General features: G+C 36.8%; 2 protein-coding genes across 3 annotated transcripts; one reads left to right on the forward strand and one right to left on the reverse strand.

Moving 5' to 3' along the window:
• Positions 1–976: 976 nt before the first annotated feature.
• LOC140170399 (intraflagellar transport protein 46 homolog) lies at positions 977–19,625 on the forward strand. Of its 2 annotated transcripts, XM_072193772.1 has the most exons (10): positions 977–1,044; positions 2,986–3,094; positions 4,004–4,107; positions 6,611–6,636; positions 10,771–10,938; positions 11,807–11,975; positions 12,833–12,970; positions 13,846–13,955; positions 15,868–16,081; positions 16,787–19,625. In XM_072193772.1, exons 1-10 carry the CDS (start codon positions 1,012–1,014, stop codon positions 16,907–16,909), a joined length of 1,194 nt encoding a protein of 397 aa, XP_072049873.1. In that variant the 5' UTR covers positions 977–1,011; the 3' UTR covers positions 16,910–19,625. The 2 variants fall into 2 exon arrangements, with proteins under 2 accessions (XP_072049873.1, XP_072049874.1); XM_072193773.1 differs by lacking the exon at positions 6,611–6,636 and having other exon boundaries at positions 4,004–4,106.
• Positions 19,626–21,240: 1,615 nt separating this feature from the next.
• Positions 21,241–22,576, reverse strand: LOC140169547 (alpha-2,8-sialyltransferase 8B-like). The gene is made up of 2 exons (XM_072192809.1): positions 22,067–22,576; positions 21,241–21,641 (listed from the first exon to the last, which is right to left on the reverse strand). Exons 1-2 carry the CDS (start codon positions 22,564–22,566, stop codon positions 21,356–21,358), a joined length of 786 nt encoding a protein of 261 aa, XP_072048910.1. The 5' UTR covers positions 22,567–22,576; the 3' UTR covers positions 21,241–21,355.
• Between the last annotated feature and the right edge of the window lie 285 nt (positions 22,577–22,861).

The raw sequence follows: 22,861 nt of genomic DNA on the forward strand, positions 1-22,861 counted from the left end.
TATTCCCAAAATTTGAGTTGATTCCCATTTTGCGTTTGTGAGTTATGCATGATTATGTGCATTACACTGTTCCATAGACCACTGTTGTAATTTCGTTCTGGTATACCAGAACGAAATTCAAATTTGACGATATTTTTGCTAAACGAATTAATCTGCAAGAAATTTTAGTAGGCCTATTATATAGGCCTACATAAAACAAAACATTATGTAGCCAAAGGTTTCCAGTGATATAAAAATCTCAACTTTTTTTTCAAGTGGGGGTGAGGCCGTGGATCACGAAATGCCCTTTTTTTAACATGCAGTTCTAACTTTGCTCTGTTGACCTACAAAGACAACAAATTTGGCCGATTCCATTTAGGTGCAAGTTGGGACAAGTGTAAACATTACAAATAGGGGGCCTATGCAAAAAAAAAAATGAGGCTTGAAAAAAAAAAACAATTTCATATTATAAGATCGTACATTATGGCTTCAAAGTAATTTTTCATGGTAAATAATGGTGATCTTATGCTTATCTCTAATATTTTAATAACTAGCATTTGTCGATAATTAGTCGACAATCAGGAAAAATTGTCGACAACAGCCTTGTCGACAATGACAACAGCCCCAAGTTGCCTTCCATGATTCAAACATTTTTCACGTAAATTGGGCGTACGTTGGGCGTAAAATCCACATGAAATATTAGCATCGGTTTACGGCGCTGTTTAGACACCTGGTCAAAATATCACATAGCTGAATGCAGCTGCTCTCTAGTGATGAGATTTTTTGGTGTTTTTAAAAATGGATATAAATTTAATTGAGAGTATTTAACAAAGATCTTTTATAATTGTATAAATTTCATAATGAATGCTTGTTTTGTTGTTAAAAGTAGAGTATACTAACACTTTGAATAAAAAAAATCCATTTTAAGTGGTCTTATGATAGCTCCTCGTTTATTCTAAGGAAAGTGGAAATTATTTATGACATTTTATAGAAACTCGCTATAAATTGACAGAAATTCTTCTGACATGTCTAATGGCGGATGATTCTGATGACGAAAAGCAGGCTGTAAGTTGAGTTTTTGAGGTTTTCTGTTCATTGAATTGAAATAATATGTAATGGTGCACGAATATTAGTATTTCTGATATTTAATGTCCTTGATTTAAGGTTCGAGACGCCAGAGATTGAGCAAAAAACAGCTTGACAATGTCCGCAGTACAACGAGTGCAATTTCCCTATTCACCAACTGTGTTGCTAGGAACGCTCGACGTAGGAGGACAACACTTTTTGGGTTTTTTCAAGGAACATCTACAAATTTGGTATCACTGTAAAGAGCATTAAGAAACTTAGACAATGATACCAAAAACAACTTTATAGCTCAAAGTATGGGGGAGTTTATAGACCTATTTCATATTTGAAGTTGTGAATGTGAACTTGGTTCATCTCAAGTTTGGAAGTGACGCACGTGCGTATTTTTTTCTCCACTGCCTCGAATCGCGCGCGTACAGTTAAACGCCCTGAGTGTACACGCACACGTACAGGAGCGATTTGTCGGCACGCTTGCGGCGCAACCGCAAAAGAGTATTGACGTCACTACCAAACTTGAGGTGAACCAAATTATACTATAGCCTAGGACTGCATGACTGATGAAGGGTAGTGATGTCTGTCATTTTTGTGTACCGTACAGTAGGCCTACCGTGGATTTATTTGTGTAAAGTTTTATTTATTTGTGTAAAGTTTTATTCAGATGTCCTTTGACATAAACCTTAAGCACTTGTAAAAGTAACACTTACAAATCTGATATCACAATAAAGGGCATTAAAAAAGAAAGACATTGGTACCAGAATCAGCTCTATAACTTAAAATATGGGGAGGATGTCTATTTAAAGTCATGTGAAGTTTACTGGGGTTTTTTTTGTGTGTCAATTTTTGTGTACAATACAGTAGGTATGCCAGGTTAATTCAAATTTGGCATCAAAATGCATCATTTTATATATCAAATTAAAGCCCTTGAGTAAAGAAAGACAAAACTGAAAACCTTTTTGTCATAGCACTTTCCGTAGCAATGTTACATCTTGTCAAAGATTGACTTTCATCAAAAAGATTCTGCTGGCAAAATTCCCCAAAATGGCATTTCGGGGGTGTTTCTAGATCTTAGTCTCACTATGATAGCAGCTTTTTTTAATGGAACTGCTATCAAAATCCCTCTAAAATAAAATTCCATGTGCGATTGTCTCATCACCATAAAAAATCATATATTTGGGTCAAGTGAAGTATAGAAAACATATATATGTAGATTTCCTTGACCTTGACCTACCTGTTCTTTTAAATTTCTATGTAAAATATGTAAATGCGAATTTGGTTGAACAAATGTGGTAATTTTAAGGTTTGCCTGGCATACCTAAATACAGCATTATTTTAGAGACGATGATACAAATGCCTCCACCAAGAAATAAATAAATATTTTTAGTAAATTTAGGAATGAATGAATAAAGGAATAAAAAAATTCATGAAAATTAATAAAAAGATAAACAAATGAATATACATGTACCGTATGTATTAAATCATAATCTGATGTGACCCATGCAACACATGAACATATTCTACCAGTGATGTAACAAGTTCGTGACCCTCATCTCATCTTACACTGCGCTACCGTACTCAATTTCAGTACGGTATTGAAAAAAAATACAAAGGAAGTGAAAAAAAAAATGAAAAAATATTACACAGATTTTTAAAGTATCATAGAGTTGACTAAAAGTAGTAACAAAAATAACATCACTTGAATTAAGTGTGCGAAAATATAGAAATTGCAATTGATAATTAAAATCTAGACAACTGGTATTTAGTATTTTGACTGGCGATGTTGCACATCACATCCCAAGTTGTGGCGCAGGCCTCCTCCTCTGTTCAGAGATGGCTCGAATACATGAGCGTTGATAGTCCTGATATGTAATTGCACAGGCAATCTTTGAAAGTCAAACTTGTATTTATTTTTTTATTTTTTAGACTCAAAAAGTTTCCAACCAGCCATATGATGAGAGTTTAGAAGTTCCTGACGCTGAAGAGGTTGCTTCCAATTATACACCAAGTCCCCGTCTGCCTGCTGGTTTTCCAGGTGAGTAGTCGCAGTGTACAAGTGTACATACAAAGACAACCAGCCCTCTCACACTCGTCAGCTTCATTCAGCTTTTTCCCTCGCATACCGGAATGGAATGATTTGCCCACTTGATTGTACTAAGTTGGGCCTCTTCAATAAAGTAGGACTCTGTAGTAATTATTGTATTTCAATTGCTTATTCTGAGCCGTGTCTATTGACAACCAGCATCAGCAATCATGTTTCTTTGTCAGATATTGCCTTTTATGGCGACTTTACTAAGTAATGTCATAGATATAGATTAGGCCTGGCATTTTCGGGTAATTTTGTACCCAGGTACCCGGCGCATTTTTGGGGAGGGTAACCAGGTACAAGAAAAAAGCAAAAAATTCAAGATGTTTTGTATTTTTAATATGAAAATTGATAATTTGTATTCATGTCATACTCTATTAATGATTTCAAAATGCAATTCAATTTTTATTTTTTTTTGAATTTTGGGTACCCGGGCAGGGTATTTCCTGCCCAGGTAATGTAATCTCGGGCGGGTACCCGCTAGCCCGCCCGAAAATGCCAGCCTTAATAGATCTGTAGTTGGGCCAAATGGCAAGCATGGTCTTTGACAAGAAAATATGATGATTTTCCAAAAAGAAGAATGGACAATCAGCTACTTGAGACAGAAAAGAATAAAAGCTACACATGAGACCTTCACAGAGTACCATAACTAGAACCCTGTGGGCACAACCTGTGTGCCTCCCCTCCATTTCCATATTTTAGGTAAATCAATGCCTACAGCATTTTGGTGATAAAGGCAGCTCTATACATGTATGTATGACCAAAACGTCATCACCAGCAGCAAAAGCTATATTTAAGACATGTTTTTCCATTGTGTTTTCTTCATTAATTTTGATTTTAACGTTGAACATTTTGCAGATCAAGGATTGGGCGGATTCCGAGGCAACACTCGTGGGAACAACCAGCCGGGCGATATGACGGACAGCGACGATGAATTTGAAACTGGGCCTATGGAGAACAAGGTATATATGCAAGTGCATGTCTTATTCACCTGTACACCCTCCATACCCTGTTCTGATGCAGACACTGCTTTTGCAGAGAAACCAAGAGCCACTCCTCTACCGTTCATCTTAACCCATACTGCAAAATATTTGGTACTGTACGAGCAACACCAAACATCCCACATATCGATTGCATGATAATCTGAAATCACAAACAAAAACATTGCCCAGGCAATATATTCACACTAATGCTTGCTATCCCCAATCTTGACATCCGTACTTGAGGGGTCTGTGATTTAAAACCCTTGCGGAGAAAACAACTTTTATCTTATACAGGGTAGCCCTGACAGAACTGTATCATCGGAAACTAAATTTTTTGGGTACTTTAACGCATAAACCAAACATAACTAAACAACCAGTGTGGTTGAGGAATATATCCGACGATACAGTTCTTTCAGGGACACCCTGTGTTCTTTGTTTCTTCCTTCCTTCCTTTCCTTTCCCATCGCCAAAAAGCAGAGGGACCGTTACAGTTATGTTGCATTTGCAAGAGAGATATACAGCTCCTCCTCTTGACACACTAGAACTCTTTACACTTGATGGCCATTTTGTGCAAACAGCTTTTTGTGAGGAGACCTGAAGAGATTTCTATAGCTCTTATGTAATCTCATTTCGAAGACAGTGTTGGCTTATGAAAGATTAGCAGGCTTCTGTAATGGAGATTTGCAGACTTCTTTAAGGGGATGCTGAAGTCGTCATTTTGAGGAATTTGGGGTTTGGACACCTTTTTGTGATTTCTTAAATAGTAAATACTGTAAAGTTTCATCTTTAATTTGCTTTTTGTTTGAATCAAATCGGACATTGGATTCCGGAGTAACGTTCGATTAGAGCAGAAAAGGCGAAAAGAAAATTAGAATAAATTACGTTCTTCCTATACTTTTACATGTGATATATTTCCTTTGTATTGTATTGTTTTCAAGCGGCGATATTTAAGATATTACTCAGTAAAATAAATTTTCATTGTAAAAAGGCTATTTTTCTGATTGAAAATGTGTTTTAAATTAATTTAACACTTATAGAAAATATGAATCAAGGTTTTTCATACGTAATTTGCATATTTAACGCATAATTTGCATATTTAGTGTTTCTAGACTTTAAATGGCTTTTTCTGCATGTTGCAAAATGATGCGTGCTAAAATAACGCATACTCTGTTTGCGATAAAATTTGGTAGGTAGGTCATAAACATTTATATCTTGGTTTACTCAGAGCGGATTTTGGAGGAAAAAAAATCGTAACCATGGAAACGACGTAATTTTTAACCGAAAATGCGCTTTTTAACGTTTTTTATCAAACATATCTCGCAGATCTTAACTTTTATCAAAAATCCGCTGTGTGTAAACCTAGATACACTTTTATTTAACATATTTACAAAATTTGGGCGCAATCGAACTAACCGTTACTGAAAAAACGTGCGCGCAAGGTCATATTTATAAAACAACAAAATGGCCGCCGTTGCCATAGCAACCAGATTTTTTTTGAAAATTTTTCCGGCAAAATTTAATCGTCTCACCAAGATACATCATCCCACCAAATATGAAGTCCATATATGTATAGTACTTTAGAAAATCACCTAGACGACTTCAGCATCCCCTTAATGGAATAAACTCAATTTTAATCAGTTATTCTTATTGTTATCCCGTATTATTAAAATGAATTTTAATTAGATATTTAATTTGTGTGATATCACTGGTATATCCTACAAGGAATGTATTTTTCATTATTTGTTTTGTGTGTGTATTAACATTGAAAGTGTACACTTAAATCTCATACATGTAAAACTTGATTTCGCATCATCTTCATATTAGTAATAAGATCAACAAACTAACTGATTCATTTTTGAACATAAAGCGTCTATATGTACAGTCATTTAATTTTGACACTCAAAATTTAAGATCAACTCATCAATATTTTGATAGATTTATCATAAAATGTAAATTGTGATAAAAAAAAACCTGACCTCAGGGACTGCTTTTTTAGGAGAGCGAGAGCAATCACTTTCTACTACTCTCTTTAAAATCTGATAGAGGAGAGTGATATTTAGTTCCCCTTAGTTGACCATTCTCTCCTTACATTCTATTGTAAATGCTCTATAAAGCTCTCCCTGAAAGTGCTAGAGGAACTATTTAATGCTCTCCTGCAAAGTCCTCATAATTTAACTTTTGGGTGGTACTTTCAGGATTTCAAGGCCTAAATACCCTAAATTCCACACTCTGCAAATGTACAATTTATTACATCACATGTAAATAAATATAAGTTTTACTTCATTATGTTCATGTATGCACTGCTAGCATGCATTATAGTACTGCACATCACATTATTATCAGCCCTCACATAATGTCAGTTCACTATTTGTTCACTCATCTTGTCTCATCGTTTTCATATCCTCACACCTTCAATCATCCAATGGAATTGTCTCCCTCTGTGTTTACTACTTGTACCCTTGACTCATCCATTCACACTCAGGGGGAGGAGGAGGAAGACTTGCCGCAGGTAACTTAAATGTTTGACTAGTTTTCACCCCGGAGAAGATAACTTACACTTCCCACAATGCATTTCTTCCCGGTACTGATTTGCTATTCAGTGCAACATAATAACAAAATGCCTCAATTCAGAGAGCTCATCCAGATCTTGCGATTGAGATATTTAATGTCACTATCGACCCATGTTGCACTGAATAGCTTATCGGTACAGGGAGAAGTGTATTGTGGGGAGAGTACAATATATCTTCTCTGTTTTCAACCTTACTGTGCACCAAGACAGGTTTCAACTGAGATGAACTTTCCAAGGAATTTAATCATTTATTCAAATTTTCAAAACAAAGAGACTTTTGGTATTCTTGTTTGTGAATTAGACTCTTGTGTGGTACATGTGATGATATCAATTGTGGTAATCCACTTATTTTTCTGGAACTCAAAATGTAAGTGCAACAATTATACTACTTGCCACAGAAGCAACCTAATTCTCATTCTCCAGATTCCCAAATCAATTTCTTGAAACTTCTATGTCGATACCTGTCATTTTTTGTGCACCTAATTGTTTTTGCGTGCCATTTCTTACTAACACTGTCAGCATTTACAACACAATTTTAGAGACTAGAAATAGGACTTGAACTAGGAAAAAAAACCATGTGGTATTGTCTGATGTATTAATCCATCTACTTTGGCAGCTAATGGACATACATATTTGTGCTGCTGTGCTCTAGGCTATGTATACCACTGGGCCGCTGGACATACGTCTTTGTGTCACTGAGCTGTAGAAAATATTTAATGTCTTATTCAGTTCATATTCAGGATAACATTTTGCTCTTTAGGCCTATGTGGTGGTGTGGGATGAGAAATGTCCTATAATTCGTGAAAAAAACCCAGCTGTTTCAATGTAGCATTAAATTTTGTATGTATTTGATAAGAAAAGCCTTGCTTCCACTGAAACCACTTGTCATAATACATTTCATTAACACTCCAAGTTATCATAGAAAGTTCAATATAATTTAGACTATCATTTATTAATGTCAAAGATTTGATTTTTTTTTTGTATCTAAAGATAGAAATGAGTTCTTAGCAGAGATGTTAATAATACAAACCCTGTAAATTTGACTAAAGCTCTCTTCAGCTTGGACCCTGTTAGATTAGTTAACCTGCAGTAGTTAGTTACTTGAACTTGTCTTAGCACAGGCTCTGTGTGCTGTAACTTTTCAGTATATATTGAATTGGTAGTGCATTGCAGTGGCCTATTAAACATTCATAACCTCATTAATAAACGCGATGCATGCGATCCAATTACATTTCGTTATTTGTGAAAACGCGAACACAAATCGAGGTCATTAATATCTCACAATTGACCGCAAAATGCGTAATTGTTCCAATATCGCACACAATTGACCTCCACGTGCACCGTATTGTGCGTCCAACAAACTGCGCTCGATGGCTGCTGTATTTGGATTGCGCGCTACTATATTTGCACAGATTCTGATACACGCTTTTGTTATTGGTCGTCTTGTTTTAGCCTGATCGATTTTGGGAAAGGGAAGATGTAAAAATTGTTTATGTTTACAAACTTTTGAGGAAAATTTTGTGTTATTTTGTAAAGTTAAAAGATCAAAGTGACGGTTATGAATGAGGTTAATAACTTTACATCGGTAATATGTCGGGCATTGTGAAAAATCTAAACATTTTGCTTTGGACCTCGGAATATCCTGTGGTTCCAAAGGCAAAATGTTTTTCACAATGCCCTCCAAATAACCGATGCGCAGTTATTAACCTCTAAATAATTCTAATTGCTGAGTGAGTGGTATTAAGACTTAGTTGAAAAGGCACAGCGACCAGTGCAAAGCAACTCAAAAAACATTGTAGATAGGGAGATTAATCCTCTAGCAGAATTTAAGAGAAGTTTATCAAACAACATAGTTTTATACCCGGAAATTTTTTTAAAATAATAGTTCTTTTTTGCAGTTTGGTTGTATTACTTTGCAGTTACTAACAACTAAAGAAGTTTGATTTGATTAATAATTTTCATTCTTTCATCGATATTTTATTCATTTTTTGTCGCCCTGTGCTTGTGTGGATTTTCTCACATTTCAGGTGGAAGGTGAACAGATTAATCAGTTAATACAACCGACCCAGGTAGCCAAATATTTCAAGAGAAATGTACCCAAAGTTTGCAGTGCACACCATGTGTTGAAAGGAGTTGTTGATTAGTTTATATAGACTGTATCAGACTTTGCCACAGTTGCATTATTTTGGTACCATTTGACAGGTGATTCTGTCCAATTGTACCTCATGAATATACGCGATGCATGAGACCCAATCAAACTTATTATTGGCCAAAATGTATCCATATCAAAAGCGATGCACTTAAATGGCTTAAGATGTGTCTCATTTCAAATAATAGCTAGGAATAAATACCAGACTCATTTCAAGTCAAGTGAAGGTCACTTCAAATCATTCCCAAATCACATGGTTAAGGAATGTTCTCTGTATTCGTAAACCATGACTTGGGATGATTTGAACTTGAAGTAACCTCCACTTGAGTTGAGTCTGGTATTTATTCCTAGCTACTGTTTGAAATGAGACACATGTAGCAGCTGACAAGTGAATCGTTTTGATATGGATGTACACATATTTAACAGTGGATGGTATGGAACAAGCACAATAATGACTTCATGCAAAAGTAGCCAAAATACACCTGTGACAAAGTTGGTACTTTATTCTACGAAGATATTGACTGCCCTCATATAACGTTCATTGGTACATAGACCCTATGATTGGTACATGATATAGTATTAGTATAGATTTAAAGTTTTGACATTAACATAGAGATGATTGGTAGGTAACAAAAATAGTATACAGTGCGCAAAAGAATTAAGGTACCAGTTATGTTCACCCCTGTTTATCCGAAACACAGACAGATATGTCATAATTGGAACAAGCAGCCAGTAGCTGCATCTTTTAGCTCAGATTTAAACCTCATTTGTTGAATTTTTTTTTCAAGAAATAAAGATACGAGGATCCAAAAACCCAAGATAGATGCAAATTCAAAAGTTGCAGTTTGTCTCATTGCAGTTGCAGTTTGCCCCTGTTGTAATTTGCTTGGATGATAGTTAGACTTTCCAGTTTGAGAGAATATCTTAGTCTCTAACTTGGATTATTCCAGATAAATCCATGCACCCCTGTGGAAAATACAATGACCTTAATCTCCCACAGAGGGGTGTAGAGTCACACATTCAAATAACCCCATTCACTCTCCCTGTATAGAAGATTAAGGTCATGTCTTCCATAGGGGTGTACTGGAATAGCCCATTATGAGTAAGAAGCAGCCAAAACAATGCATTAAGTAATTTCCCCTTTATTTTTTGCTAATATAACAACAGAATTTGTCTATACAAATTTGCTTCAATTTTCTCTTTTCAAGAGATATGTTGCATAAAAAGATACTGACAAATGATAATTATGTTGTCGCAAGAATTGTGAAATGAAATATCCCAATTTGAAGGGGAAATTATTAAGTTTCAATACTATTAACCCATTTATTAATTAGTTATATCTTCTGCTTGCTGTGCATGCTTGTTCCCTTGTTGCTACCCTGTCTGTAGTCTTAGTCCCAGCCGACATGTGCTCCTTCGTCACTGAACAAACGGTTTGGGGGACAACCTCTAAGAATATCGGTTCTGGTTGGCCTAAACCTCAACGCAGTTGGTTGATGTAGTCTATCGAAAAGGACTCAAGGTTGGCGTATGCATACCATGTCTGCAAAGATCGACATTCAAAAGCGAACCAACTGAGATTTTGAATCTGCCATGAATTTATTTTTGTGTACAAATAGTGAATTTGTATCTGTTTTGTCAACAATTAGCAGGGCTTAAATATTTTCTGTACAAGTTTGAAACTAAAACAATTGTTGGGGCTTTTTTTTTTTCAATTCCAGGTTGATATCTCGGCCATTATCCAATCAGCGACTGATGTTTTTCGAAGTTGTCGCCAGACGGTTTATTTAATATTTAGTGACAAAGTAGCGCAAGCTGGCTTTGATCTAGACTACCCTGTGTGCTGCACTTTGATGTAAAATAGCCCCACCTTGATCAGTATATAGTATGTATTTAACCATTTTGTTTTTTTGTTTTTTTTTTTGCCCATAGTAGCCAGCAGACAACGACCACAGGCCCAACTGCAACCAGAATCCGACGACGACGATGATGATGATGATGAAGATGATGATGACGATGAGGATGGTGAGGAGGAAGAGACATCAGACGAGGATGATGATGATGATAATGATCATGCTGTGACGCTGGAAGGGTAGGTTTATGGTGTTTATGTTATTATGAGGGATTCAACCAGGAATTTTATTTTCGGGGTGCATGGGGGAAAAAGTGAAATCGGGAGGGGGCAACAATTTGCCTAAAATTTGGCAATTTTGGCCAAAATGGTGTGATTATTTTGTTTGTTCTGATAACTAAAGGGGAAATTTGAGAGGCACCAACCAGGTTTGGGAAGAAATGCCATTTCTTCCTCCTGTAGTAACACCTCTATTGTGTGTCTTGTCTCAAGTTGAGAGGAATACCAGGTTGGATTTTGAAGTGGCAGATTTGAATCAGTGCGTCTACCAGGGTTTTATTTAACACACAAATAGCGTGTACGTATACTTGTTGTAACCACATTCAAACAGGAGGTGTGTGTGTTTTGCCACATACCAACTGTGGAGTCTGCTAACAACCGTGGAGCTCCACATGCCATTTTCTGATTTGATCAACCTCCACGGTATGGCGATTGCTGTCAGATTTGTGTAGAAAAATCTCCCCAGTTTGAATGTGGGTGTGTGAATCGCCCCAGTTGGAATACACACACACCCCCACACTTGGCAGCATTTACAAGAGGGGGTGTTCATGCACTTTGCTTACTCCTTCAAATTCAAAGTCCAATGCATACAAGATCTTAGAAATGCACATGTTTAAATATTCCTGATATTTTCATCTGCTGGTGATGGGGTCTGCATCTGCCTTCATGTAAAACATTGAATCATTTGAATGTCGCCAAAAAGACAAATTGCTAGAGGGGATATTGAGACAGTAGTTTCTAATGAAAACAAAATGTAGAAGAAAAATCTTGGTCCCTAAACATGCAGTAACATATAAATAAATAAATAAAATGATTTTATTTCCTCCAGTGCTTATGATCCAGCAGAGTATGAAAACCTACCAGTGAATGCTGAAATCAAGGAACTATTCCAGTACATCACTAGATATACACCGCAATCCATAGACTTGGAACACAAACTGAAACCATTTATACCAGATTATATTCCAGCAGTAGGAGATATCGATGCTTTCATTAAGGTAAGAGAACCTGCCGTGTATTTCACTCAACTTTACAAAGCTGCTTAAGTCTCAAAATCAATTGTAACTTATGACACATCGTAAAATCCATTTCTCTAAAATGATTTACGATTTGTACCCTTCATAAATAATAGGGATTTACTACAGGGACCCTTTGTAAGTAATAGGGTTTACTACAGGCAACTTTCGTAAGTAATAGGGATTAACTACAGGGACCCTTCATAAAGTTATGTCTAGTAAAAATGTATTCGTACATACAAACAGCTACCCCTGGAGTGAATTTCACTTATTTATGATGGATTGTAAGTTCTAAACCCATTGTAACTCTTCCATAGGATTTAGTTGTTAGAGTTGCTATGGGTTTTGAACCCTGACTCGGTTAAAGGATTTCTTAACTGTTAGAGAAAAATACCCCTGGTGAAAATTGTAATTTCTAATATTCCAATTGTTCAATATTAGAGAATGAAAGTAGTTGTTTTGAGACCCAGCTGTGTATCTATAACATGGTAGATAGATACTATAATTTTATGCGGAACAACGAGGCGCGATAAATGTCCACACTTGATACCCAGCTGAAGATAAAACACTATTATTTAAAGAGGAAGCCCCACCAGATCAGTTCTTCTGGGGTGACCAAACCTGCCTGGTTATCAAAATAATCAGTTACAAGATTATCTCAGAATTTGACAGGTGCTTATTGATGCAATAACATTAAAACATCAGTCAAATTCATAAGTAACCTTTTCATTGATTAATTTGATAACCAGACAGGTTTGGTTTACCCCAAAAGAACTGCTCTGGCTGGCCTTCCCCTTTAAGCTCTTTTAGCATGCCTTTCTGTTTTGTTTTTCACACAGATTACCCGACCAGACGGGCAAGATGATCAGTTAGGTTTGACGGTCTTGGATGAACCGTGCGCCAAGCAGTCAGATCCCACAGTACTTGATTTACAACTGAGAGTTATATCAAAACAAACTACTAGCAAAGCTATATCAGTAAGTACTTTGTAGTTAATTCAGTATCCGTGTCATGCAGGAATTTGTAGTTTGTAGACAAGAGGAACATACTTTCAATTTTAAAGAGGGCTAAAGAGGAATTTAACAACAATGGCTGCCGTATGTAGCGTACTTTGTCATTGTTATTTGTGACCACCAAAGATGTTTTACTTTAGTAAAACAAGATGAGCTGATCTGTATACCGATGCGTGGTCGCAAACGTAACCGTCTCGGCTGAAACATGCATGTAAATGAATCAATGGCGGACAAATCGTCAGACCGTTCCTGAATTAATACAGCATATTTAGCCATTGTCAACATGGGGTCATCGCCAGGAATATTTTCCTTATATAAAAAAACTAACACCTCTGCTATATGATATTTCATGATATAACATTAATGGAAAGAAAAGTGCAGATGTTTTTCGTGTTTCGAATCGGACGAGTGACAAGCTCTATGACGTCATGATGTAAACAATGTCCGGGTCATTAATAATTAATTAGGTAAACCCAAATATGGAAACCTCCAAAAGTATGCTAATTAGAAGTTCAACGAATCAGAATACAATCCGCTACCTCCAAAATTATGCAAATGAGTTGAAGGAGGTTACGTGAAGATGTACAATGGTTTGTCTCTTGTGTATAGTGGACCTCTGTGGTGACCACTGACCTGCCATTGCCCTAATTAGCACTCTCACCCTACTGGTTTAAGTAATATAGCAGACTTTACTGTATATCTATATAGCAGCAGAGAACATTGGTTTCCAAAAAGGGAATCATGGCTGTCATATGTATCCCAACTCGGCATTGTTTATAACCACTGACCCGACATTGCCCTTATGAACTCTGACCCTCCTGGTTTTATTTGATTGACAGGTTAGAAGTATAGACGATGCTAGCAAGAATCCAAAGTTGATCAAGAATTGGATAGAAAGCATAAGTGACTTGCATAGATCAAAACCACCACCGACAGTTCACTATAATAAGTAAGTAGACAATATTAAAGCAATGTATACTCTGATAGTTCATGTGGCTTTTGCGAGACAGTAGCATCCAGTGTTCGAAATTTTGGTTGTCAGTTCGCCCGGGACAACCAAAACATGCACTGGACAACTGAAAATAATGCTCTAGTTGTACGGCGGACAACCAAAGATATACAGCCAAAAGTCACTTTTTCAGCATGTTATTTTGCTCAAACCTGACACAACTGATGAATTGTTCATAAATTGACTACAGATTGTGGCAGCTTACGGACAACCAAAAACTTTGGTGGACAACCAGAAATTACAACCTGTTTTATTTTCTTAATTCGGACACTGGTAGCATCCGCGTGTCAAAGGCGGTGCATCTGTAGAGTGTGATGCAGTATGCAGTGGCAGCGTCTTACAGATTAACTGCTTTTTATTTCATGTTTATCATACATGGACACTACTCAGGGTGTTGGCTAGGATTTTACTAGTGCCTGTCATTTTTGCCAAAACTACCTGTCCAAATTCTACCATGAAAACAAAAACCAGGCCTACCCCTTCTTGGATTCACTCAGTTCAAATAGCTTATTGCTATAGTCTTGATTTGTTTGTCTGGTCTTGTTTTGGTTTGCAGACCTTATTCAAGCATTATTTTTACAATCTAGCATATGTCACACCTATTTCCATGGTCACACTCACAGGTTTTTATTTTGTCTGTCCCAGAAGCAAACTACCTGTCCAAAATGACAGGTATAATGAAAGACAAAGATAAAAAGACTAGTTTGCATCTGACGTCATCTGTCAATCAAACTCGAGCATTTTGTTTACAAGTGTTGTGATGATTTGAGTTGCTGAACGCGGCGGTAAAACCGGGTGCCTTATTGTTGATTTTGCACCTTCAAACATACAAACCATCTCAAAAGTTAGGTCTTTATAGTAGGAAACTTTCTTTTGCGAAGGCACCATGTCAACAATGACTAGAAAAGTTGCTTTTTGTCTTGTAAAAGTACGTCATTTTCACCATGTTCTGCTATTCCTTTTCTCCGATCGGCACCAGATAAATTTACGCGTTTTTAACCAATCAAAGATCGTAGGGAATTTGATATGACGTCAGACGCAAACTAGTCTTTTTATCTTTGTCTTTCATTATAGTAGCTAGCTAACATCCTGACGCTACCAGGGGGTGACAGTACACATTCCTGACTGTCAATCATCGGGGGTCAATCACCTTGAGCTTGACAACGATATCTGAACAGACGGTTGCTAAGTCTTACATGTAGGGCGTGTAAATTTAGGTTAATTCTCATGATTAAAAGAGTATTTTGTTGTATTCTTGGCCGGGATCGCGAGATTGTTGGTCGATTTGATGTATTTAATCAATTATGGGCTAAAAATATCATTAAAATAGCTGTTCAACATTTGTAAAAAATACTTTATAGCCGGGCTTGAAAAAGTCTAAGCGTGGATGCAGCAAGAGACAAGTTTTTACGAGAAATTTTCTTGCTTGTACGCGGAACACAGGCGCGATACAGCGGGTAGAAATCACGGTAGTGTTCCAGGATATGCAATGGCAGGTAATGGCGGCTTACATACCTATTATAATTATTTGACTAGCAGTCATATCCAAATATACCTTATCCATGACGCTACTGTCTTCAGGAAGCCAGATGAACTATAATTTTAAGTGGGGCAAAAAAACAACTGCACAGTGATGAGTTTGGACAATTTTTTAATGACCGATGCTATTTTTCTGAAATTTTAAGAATATTTAGTATTAGCATGTAGAAATATTATCAAATAGTTGTCCTGTTCTTCTATGAAAAAATAAAAAGGCCTATACCTCAATGATAATGACACCTAGGTGGCAAGGGAATATTCCCAATTATAGTGTGTGCGCTGGAAGTGTTAATGTTTTGTCCTTCTTCATCAGAACTATGCCTGATATAGATACCTTGATGCAAGAGTGGCCAGCAGATTTTGAAGACCTGTTGAACAGAGTGGGCCTCCCTACTGCAGACATCGACTGTACCCTGGACCAATACGTGGAGATGATTTGTGCAATCTTAGACATTCCAATATACCAAAGCAAAGTGCAGGCTTTACATGTATTATTCACCTTGTTCTCTGAATTCAAAAATTCGCAGGTGAGTGGATACAATTCAATGTGATTTTGATACTCAATATTTTCATCTGATGTCTACCAATTTTACCCACATATAAGGAACTGGTCAATATTTACGCCAAGGGGGAGTTGGGAGTTTTAAAGGGGGAATCCAACTTTTTTGGGGGTCTTGATGGGAATCTGAATTTTTTACTTGTAACATAAGTGGCAATGTTTAGTTTTAAATGGAGGAAAACGGGGGCAATCCAAAGATTTTGAGTGGACACGCAAGGGGAAGCGCAACATTTTTTGTCACTCCCCCTGCGTAAATATTGAACAGTCCCTAACCACCATATTTAACAGACAATAAGCACTCTAGAAGCTTAAAGGGAACAACCCAAAAATAGATGATGTTTCATTTCATAACTTAAACAAACCGTCAAGAGAGTAAAATATTTTAGTTTTGTGCATAAGAAAATTATTTGACTATGTTATATGTTATGTTATATCAGATGATAGACACGGTTTTGTTACAAACACAGAACTTGTAATATAGGCTGTATGTACAATTTTTTAATTGTCTGACACGAATATTTACTATGTGTGGTTTTCACTACCCGTATCTTCAGACAACCTATTTGGGACTACCATCAACTGACCATCCCTATTTTCTAAAATATTACCAGATGATTTGTGCCAGTATTTCCATTAAATAATAATAACTGCCTGTATGTATTTATCATTTCAGCATTTCAAATCATTAGCAGCAGATAACAAACTAGACAATAGACTGAAGAAAGGCGGTGTCATTGATGATGATGGTGTAGCACAGGGAGGAGCAGATGAGGATGCAGATACATTGGTTTTCTAGATCTCACAATATTATTAGTGTTGCTTGAACTCAGTTCAGGTGCTGATGAGGATATGTCTTGGTGTAGATTATTCATTCAGTTGGTAAATCAAGAGTACAGAAAAAAATCAAATACTGGAACTTACGTTTGGTTAACAGGGCGTTTTGTCCGAAACCATCGCACATCATCAGGTGACTGAATTAGGTCGATTGGTCACGTGAGAGACGGCGATCACGAGGGGGACGGAGGAATGCTGGTTTGAAAGGGGTGTGCGCGAAGCCGTGTGGGAGAGCGTTGAAAGCCTGTCCCTGAACAGAACAGGAGGACTACGCTTTCAACTCGCACATGCGTGGGACCGGCACTGAAAGGAATTGATCGCCGTCTCTCACATGACCAATCAACCTAATTCAGTCACCTGATGAAGTCCGATAGTTTCGGACGAAACGACATATTAACGAAACACAAGTTCCAGTATTTGATTTATTTCTGTACCCTTGATGATGGTATGGATAGTCTGGTTTGCTAGATCGAGACAAGTTATATCTGATACCATCTGGTCTATGGGGCCAAAGGCAACAAATTTAAAGGCAAAAATATGGAGTAAAAAACAACACAAAACCTCACAACTTTAAAAGCAAGTAGTCCTAGATCTGTGATGTTTACAGTATAATGAAAGCCTGATATTTGTATGAGGTAATTTGTGATCAGATCTGATCCAATCAGGCTAAAGTCAGCAATAATGAAACTGAGATATAGGCAAAAATGAGGAGAAAAAACAATAAAAAATGGACATATCAAAAGTTCATAACTTTGCCACCAAAAATTCAAGAGACCGGGGGAATCAACACCAGTAATTGTATGTACTGAGCAAGTTAGTAATAGTAGTAACTCAATTTTCAGAATTTCCGACTTTAGCCTGAGTGGATCAGATTGGGTCACAAATTTATAGCAACTCAATTTTTAAAAATGCCTCCTTTGGTCCCCATGGAGCAGATTGTGTCACATATGGAAACCAGGAATTGATATTCCACCAAACCAAGATGTGTGAAATCAAAATAGTGGACACTGCTTTCATCAGAAGACTATTGTGCTGTTCCAGTTAGTATCCATACACCCCATGTAGACATTACCTTAATTTTCCACACAGTTGCTGTGAATTTCAAATGGGTGACTCCATTTGAAATCTACACCCCTTATGTGAGAGAGTAAGGTCATGTCTTCAAGGGGTGTATGGATTTCAACAGGAAAAGGCCATTCTGTGCTGTGACTTGGCAGCTGTCATTTTTTACAGACGGGGAGTCCCATAAAAGCAAGCGTGTATAAGTATCTAAGAGTCCAATGGTAAAACCCTGACAGTGTTGAAGCACAGCGACTTATTTTTGAACAGGGCAAAAGTATTCATCAAAATTGTGAGCTATTCCACTTTCATAGGATAGAATTTATGACTTTCCCAATAGGGTTATTCCAGTTGAAATCCATACACCCCCTGTGGAAGACATAACTGTAATTTCCTACACAGTGTATAATGCAAATGGAGTTACCCATTCAGGTAACCCCATTTGAAATACCTACTCCCTGTGTGGAAGATTAAGGTCATGTCTATCATAGGAGGTGTATAGATTTCAACTGGACTAGCGCATTGTATATGATGAAACAAATTATGATTTGCGATACATTTTTTTGGATGAGCCACACCTGGAGCTAATGACAGCCTCCTTATCACAGTCTCATGCCTTGTTGTAATTAGACTCTGTAAATACCACTTGTGTGTACATATTTTCTTATAATTCATTGGCAACTATCAGTGGATACCTAATTTATCATGTTATATAAATACCCTATTTACACTTGTCATGAGATTTTAGAGTGTGGATTTCACAAAACTTGGAACCCATTGTATTTTAAAGGCATATTCAGCACTTTGCTGAACCAGGTCCCCCTAAAATTCATCCACATTCAGATTTGTACATTTTGGGAGAAGCATATTATGTGCTACTGAATCGGACAAATTGTCTGAAATTGAGAACAAAATGGATATATCGCTTTTTTCTTTTTTACTCATTAAGAATTACCTCAAGTGTAAACGCTGGAATTAACATAAACCGATAATTAAACATACAAAAGAAATTGAAATTCAAATGCAGCTTTTGGCTAGTGTACACATTGTATAGAATTCAACAGAATAGAATTTCTGGACTATTTATTAGTTTATAACAATGGTGTAAATCTAAAGTAAATTTTCCTTGGATCTTCCAGGCCTTGCCGTTTGAGGCTAACGATCGCTCTCCCTCCCCATGCTCGCCCAAACTCCATTTCTAGCGAGCGATTTTCCACTCGCCATAGACACTACAGATCGCTCGCTGTAAATCAGCCATCGAATCAGCCAATTCAGCATTTAATCGATTCTGTGCCCTTTCCAAGCGGAGAAAGTCACAAAGTTAAGCACGCTTCGCGCGCATTTCAACATAAATACCGTTTTTACGACCGAAGCTCTACTTGATTATACGCATGTACCCAAATTAGTGGTATCTGTGAAATTCCGACCACTCGCCTAGCATCATGCTAGCGAGTGATTAACCACTCGCCTTTAAAATCTAGACGGCAAGGCCTGATCTTTACTGTACAAATTAAAGGGAAATACATATTTTCAGGAAATATTAAAATCAATTTCAAGAAATGTTGTCAGTACTTGCTTTCCCTGTTATAATAAAGGTGACCCAACTATGGGCAAAAATATGCTTATTTCCAAAAATATGACCGGTTTATTGTTCCACATTGTTGCATATCTTTGTTATTGTACAATGGCTGAGTTTCCAACTCTCTGCTGCAATTGGCTATTCCAGTTGAAATCCATACACCCCCTATGGAAAACATGATCTTACCACATAGAGGGTGTAGATTTCAAATTGAGTTGCCCATTTGAAATCTACACTCCCTGTGTGGGAGATTAAGGTCATGTCTTCCATAGGGGGTGTATGGATTTCAACTAGAATGACCCAATTTCTGGTTCCCCACTGCTACATCCTCTGGAATGATAAAGACTTTAAGCTTTTTTCTTTCTTTTTTGACATTAAAGGGCATTTTGTGATTCTAGCATCCTTCTATGGTATGGCTCAATAGATGTCCACACAAAAAAACTTATTTCCAAAATTTCAGTTGATTCTGACATTGGATTTGCGAGTTAGGCTTTAACCCCATGAGAACTACCTGCCAATTGGCAAAAAAGATGTTTTCATTATCAATTGGACCAATCGGCAACATTGTTAGAATAATTTCACCACACAAAAAATTGGGGTGAATTATTTGCAAAGCTTCATTCTGATTGGTAATTAAAGTGAAGATATCATGTAATTGACCAATCAGAGGCAATGTTAGATTGTCAGGTAGTGCTCAGGGGGTTAAAATATATTACAATGCCCCATAGGCCACTTGTTATATATTTGATTATAAAATAGTCAACTTGTGAACCAAACATCAAATTCCATGAGAAAAAATTGAGAATGTTACCTTTATAACATCAAAATTTATCATAATTTACATTATCATCAAAAGTACATATATAACCATAAAAGAGCAAAATTAAAACATTTGTTTAGTGTTGTACAGGTACATAAAGTTTTGCATTATATTAAAGAAAATTTCATTTTGAAAACTGCTATTGCACTTACATTTACATTTCTAGCTAGCTCGTAAGTTTCTAACAAAATTTATATACTTCATTTATTCTTGTTCATTGATTGGTTAAAGGTGGATCACATGACCAAAAATAGTCTACTCACATCCGTAAATAGTACCTCTACATGTAAGCCGTAAATAGTATTTTCAGTGGCCCATATCAGCCGTAAATAGTACCTCCACGCTGTAAATAGTACTTTGAACATGTCTTCCGTGTGCGAGCATCCGATGCGATGGAACAGTTCACGCGTGTGCAACTGCCCTGGCGTGATTTCGTGCTCCTGTAATTGATTGCCCGATTTTAGCCGGTTCGATTTTTTTTAAGCGCAGAACTTGGTGGTGCTATTCACTCGGGATAGAATCTGGAGAGTCCAAATGTCAAATAATTTTCTTTTAACCAATCAATGAACAAAGAATATTTTAATGAAGTATATAAAACAAATATAAACTACCTTTATTCGAGGTTCTGGTTAAAACTATGGTCCCTCATTGAGATCAATTAATACTATTTTCCTTAGGGCCTGCGCTCCTCTGGAAAATAGTACTATTCGAGGGTGGACAAACAGAAGGCCGTAACTCACATTTTGGTGATTTTGAGATTTTGGTACCAAAATAATCCTTACTAGTCACAGATTCTCAGAACTCAAGCACATTTCCTATTGAAATTATAGCCCAGTGCCTCATCCCATCATGTGCCGTTTTCATTTACCAACAGGCGGCCTTAACTCATGAGTTAAGTCCTTCTGACTGTAACTGGTCAGGACAGTGTAAACTCTCCTGTTGTTCATTCTTCAATGGGCACATTTATCAGTCACTAGCCTTACAATACCTTGTTCATGAAGCTCAGTAAGTTTGATATATTCCGTGGGCATTTGATGTATATTTGTATTAAAATCAAATTTAAGATCATCAAAGTCATGATAGTAATGGTATTTTAGACTATTGTTATAACGGTCTGTATGAAATGGATAAAACCTGTAGAGAGAAATCTTATCACAGAATGTCACCGCTGCGGTAACCAGATTCAATCCACTGCTTGGTAATGCTGTGCCCCAATACCTAAGGGAATGAGAGAAAAAAGAAGAATGACAACATTATAATGTCTCATTTTATTATATTCAAGAATTTTTTATTTTTTTATTATTTACAAAAGTTGACTTCATACCAGACAAAAATACACCTAGTGAATCAAATTTTAATTTTTGACCCTTGCATGCAAGTTTTCTACCCTCTAAAGCCTAAGAAAATTGTTTGATTGGCGTAACCAGACGACCCTAAAATTAGGCCTGTGCCCAACCCTAGACTCAAATGTGGAGTTTTCTGTGAAAATTTTGCCAAAATTGACTAACAAAATTTGTTTAAAATTGTTTAAAATAGGTTCTTCAAAAATTCAAAATCATGCCTCTTTGTCACAGCAAAGTTTGTTTTTACCAATACTATGTTAGCCCCTCTGGAAAATAAATTGTGATGACTCTGCAGAATTTAAGAGTAAGCCTACTTACTTTTTGGTCAACACCAAGGAAGATTCCAACGCATAGCCCACTTGAAAATATATTGAAAGAGCTCGACTTATAGTAACAATTCTTTTGAATATCCTTCTACTGGTTCCATTCGAACCTAGAGGATGCCACATAATAGAGCCATTTAAATCTCCCAGTCTTCGTCTCGCCATTTCTCTTGCTGTTTTGGATTCACTTATGAACTTCTCTGCAAATAGTAATGTGGCTTGATGGTTAAACGTTGTAATGTTTTGTTTTTGCCCAACATCTTCTCCGAATCTTTTTAAATCAGGTAAATTTGTTCGCATCACAAAATCGTGGGCATCGATCTCCTTTCCACAGCTACTGTTCAGTAATATGCCACCATTACCGATAACCGCGCATGTAGATTGCGGAGATATGCCATGAGTTCTGTTCAGTTCTGTAGAGTGGCTAGTGTAATACATGTCTTTAGCTTTCACGTTGGGAGCATAAATAACAATTTCTTTTCTTATGTTGTACATGGCTGTCACGTTTTGCCTACAATAATGAAAAATATGTAAAAGTTATTTTGCCTCTTTCAGCATTAAACTAGAATTACGCGGTTTGTAATTAAGGTGGCCCCCACACTGAAAGGTGTGTAAATAACAAAGGGTTGGTACATATAATATGCAAATAAGCTCATTAATATTCAAATGCAAATAAATATGCAGCACATCAGGCCACCATATACTATCACAATACCGTAAACGTTCGCCTAATGGCGCTATGGACTCCATTAACTTAAGTGGAGTTTTAGACACAAACTAAAAGTGCCCT

Source organism: Amphiura filiformis, chromosome 14 (assembly GCF_039555335.1).
Source record: "Amphiura filiformis chromosome 14, Afil_fr2py, whole genome shotgun sequence".
NCBI classification, from domain to species: domain Eukaryota; kingdom Metazoa; phylum Echinodermata; class Ophiuroidea; order Amphilepidida; family Amphiuridae; genus Amphiura; species Amphiura filiformis.

Coding starts and splice junctions, on each gene's coding strand:
- LOC140170399 (XM_072193772.1), top strand. CDS start 1,012: ATGGCGGATGATTCTGATGACGAAAAGCAGGCT. Junction 1,045..2,985: donor CTGATGACGAAAAGCAGGCT/GTAAGTTGAGTT, acceptor TTTATTTTTTAG/ACTCAAAAAGTTTCCAACCA. Junction 4,108..6,610: donor CTGGGCCTATGGAGAACAAG/GTATATATGCAA, acceptor ATTCACACTCAG/GGGGAGGAGGAGGAAGACTT.
- LOC140169547 (XM_072192809.1), bottom strand. CDS start 22,566: ATGTACAACATAAGAAAAGAAATTGTTATTTATGCTCCCAACGTGAAA. Junction 21,642..22,066: donor TCCTTGGTGTTGACCAAAAA/GTAAGTAGGCTT, acceptor TCATTCTTCTTT/TTTCTCTCATTCCCTTAGGT.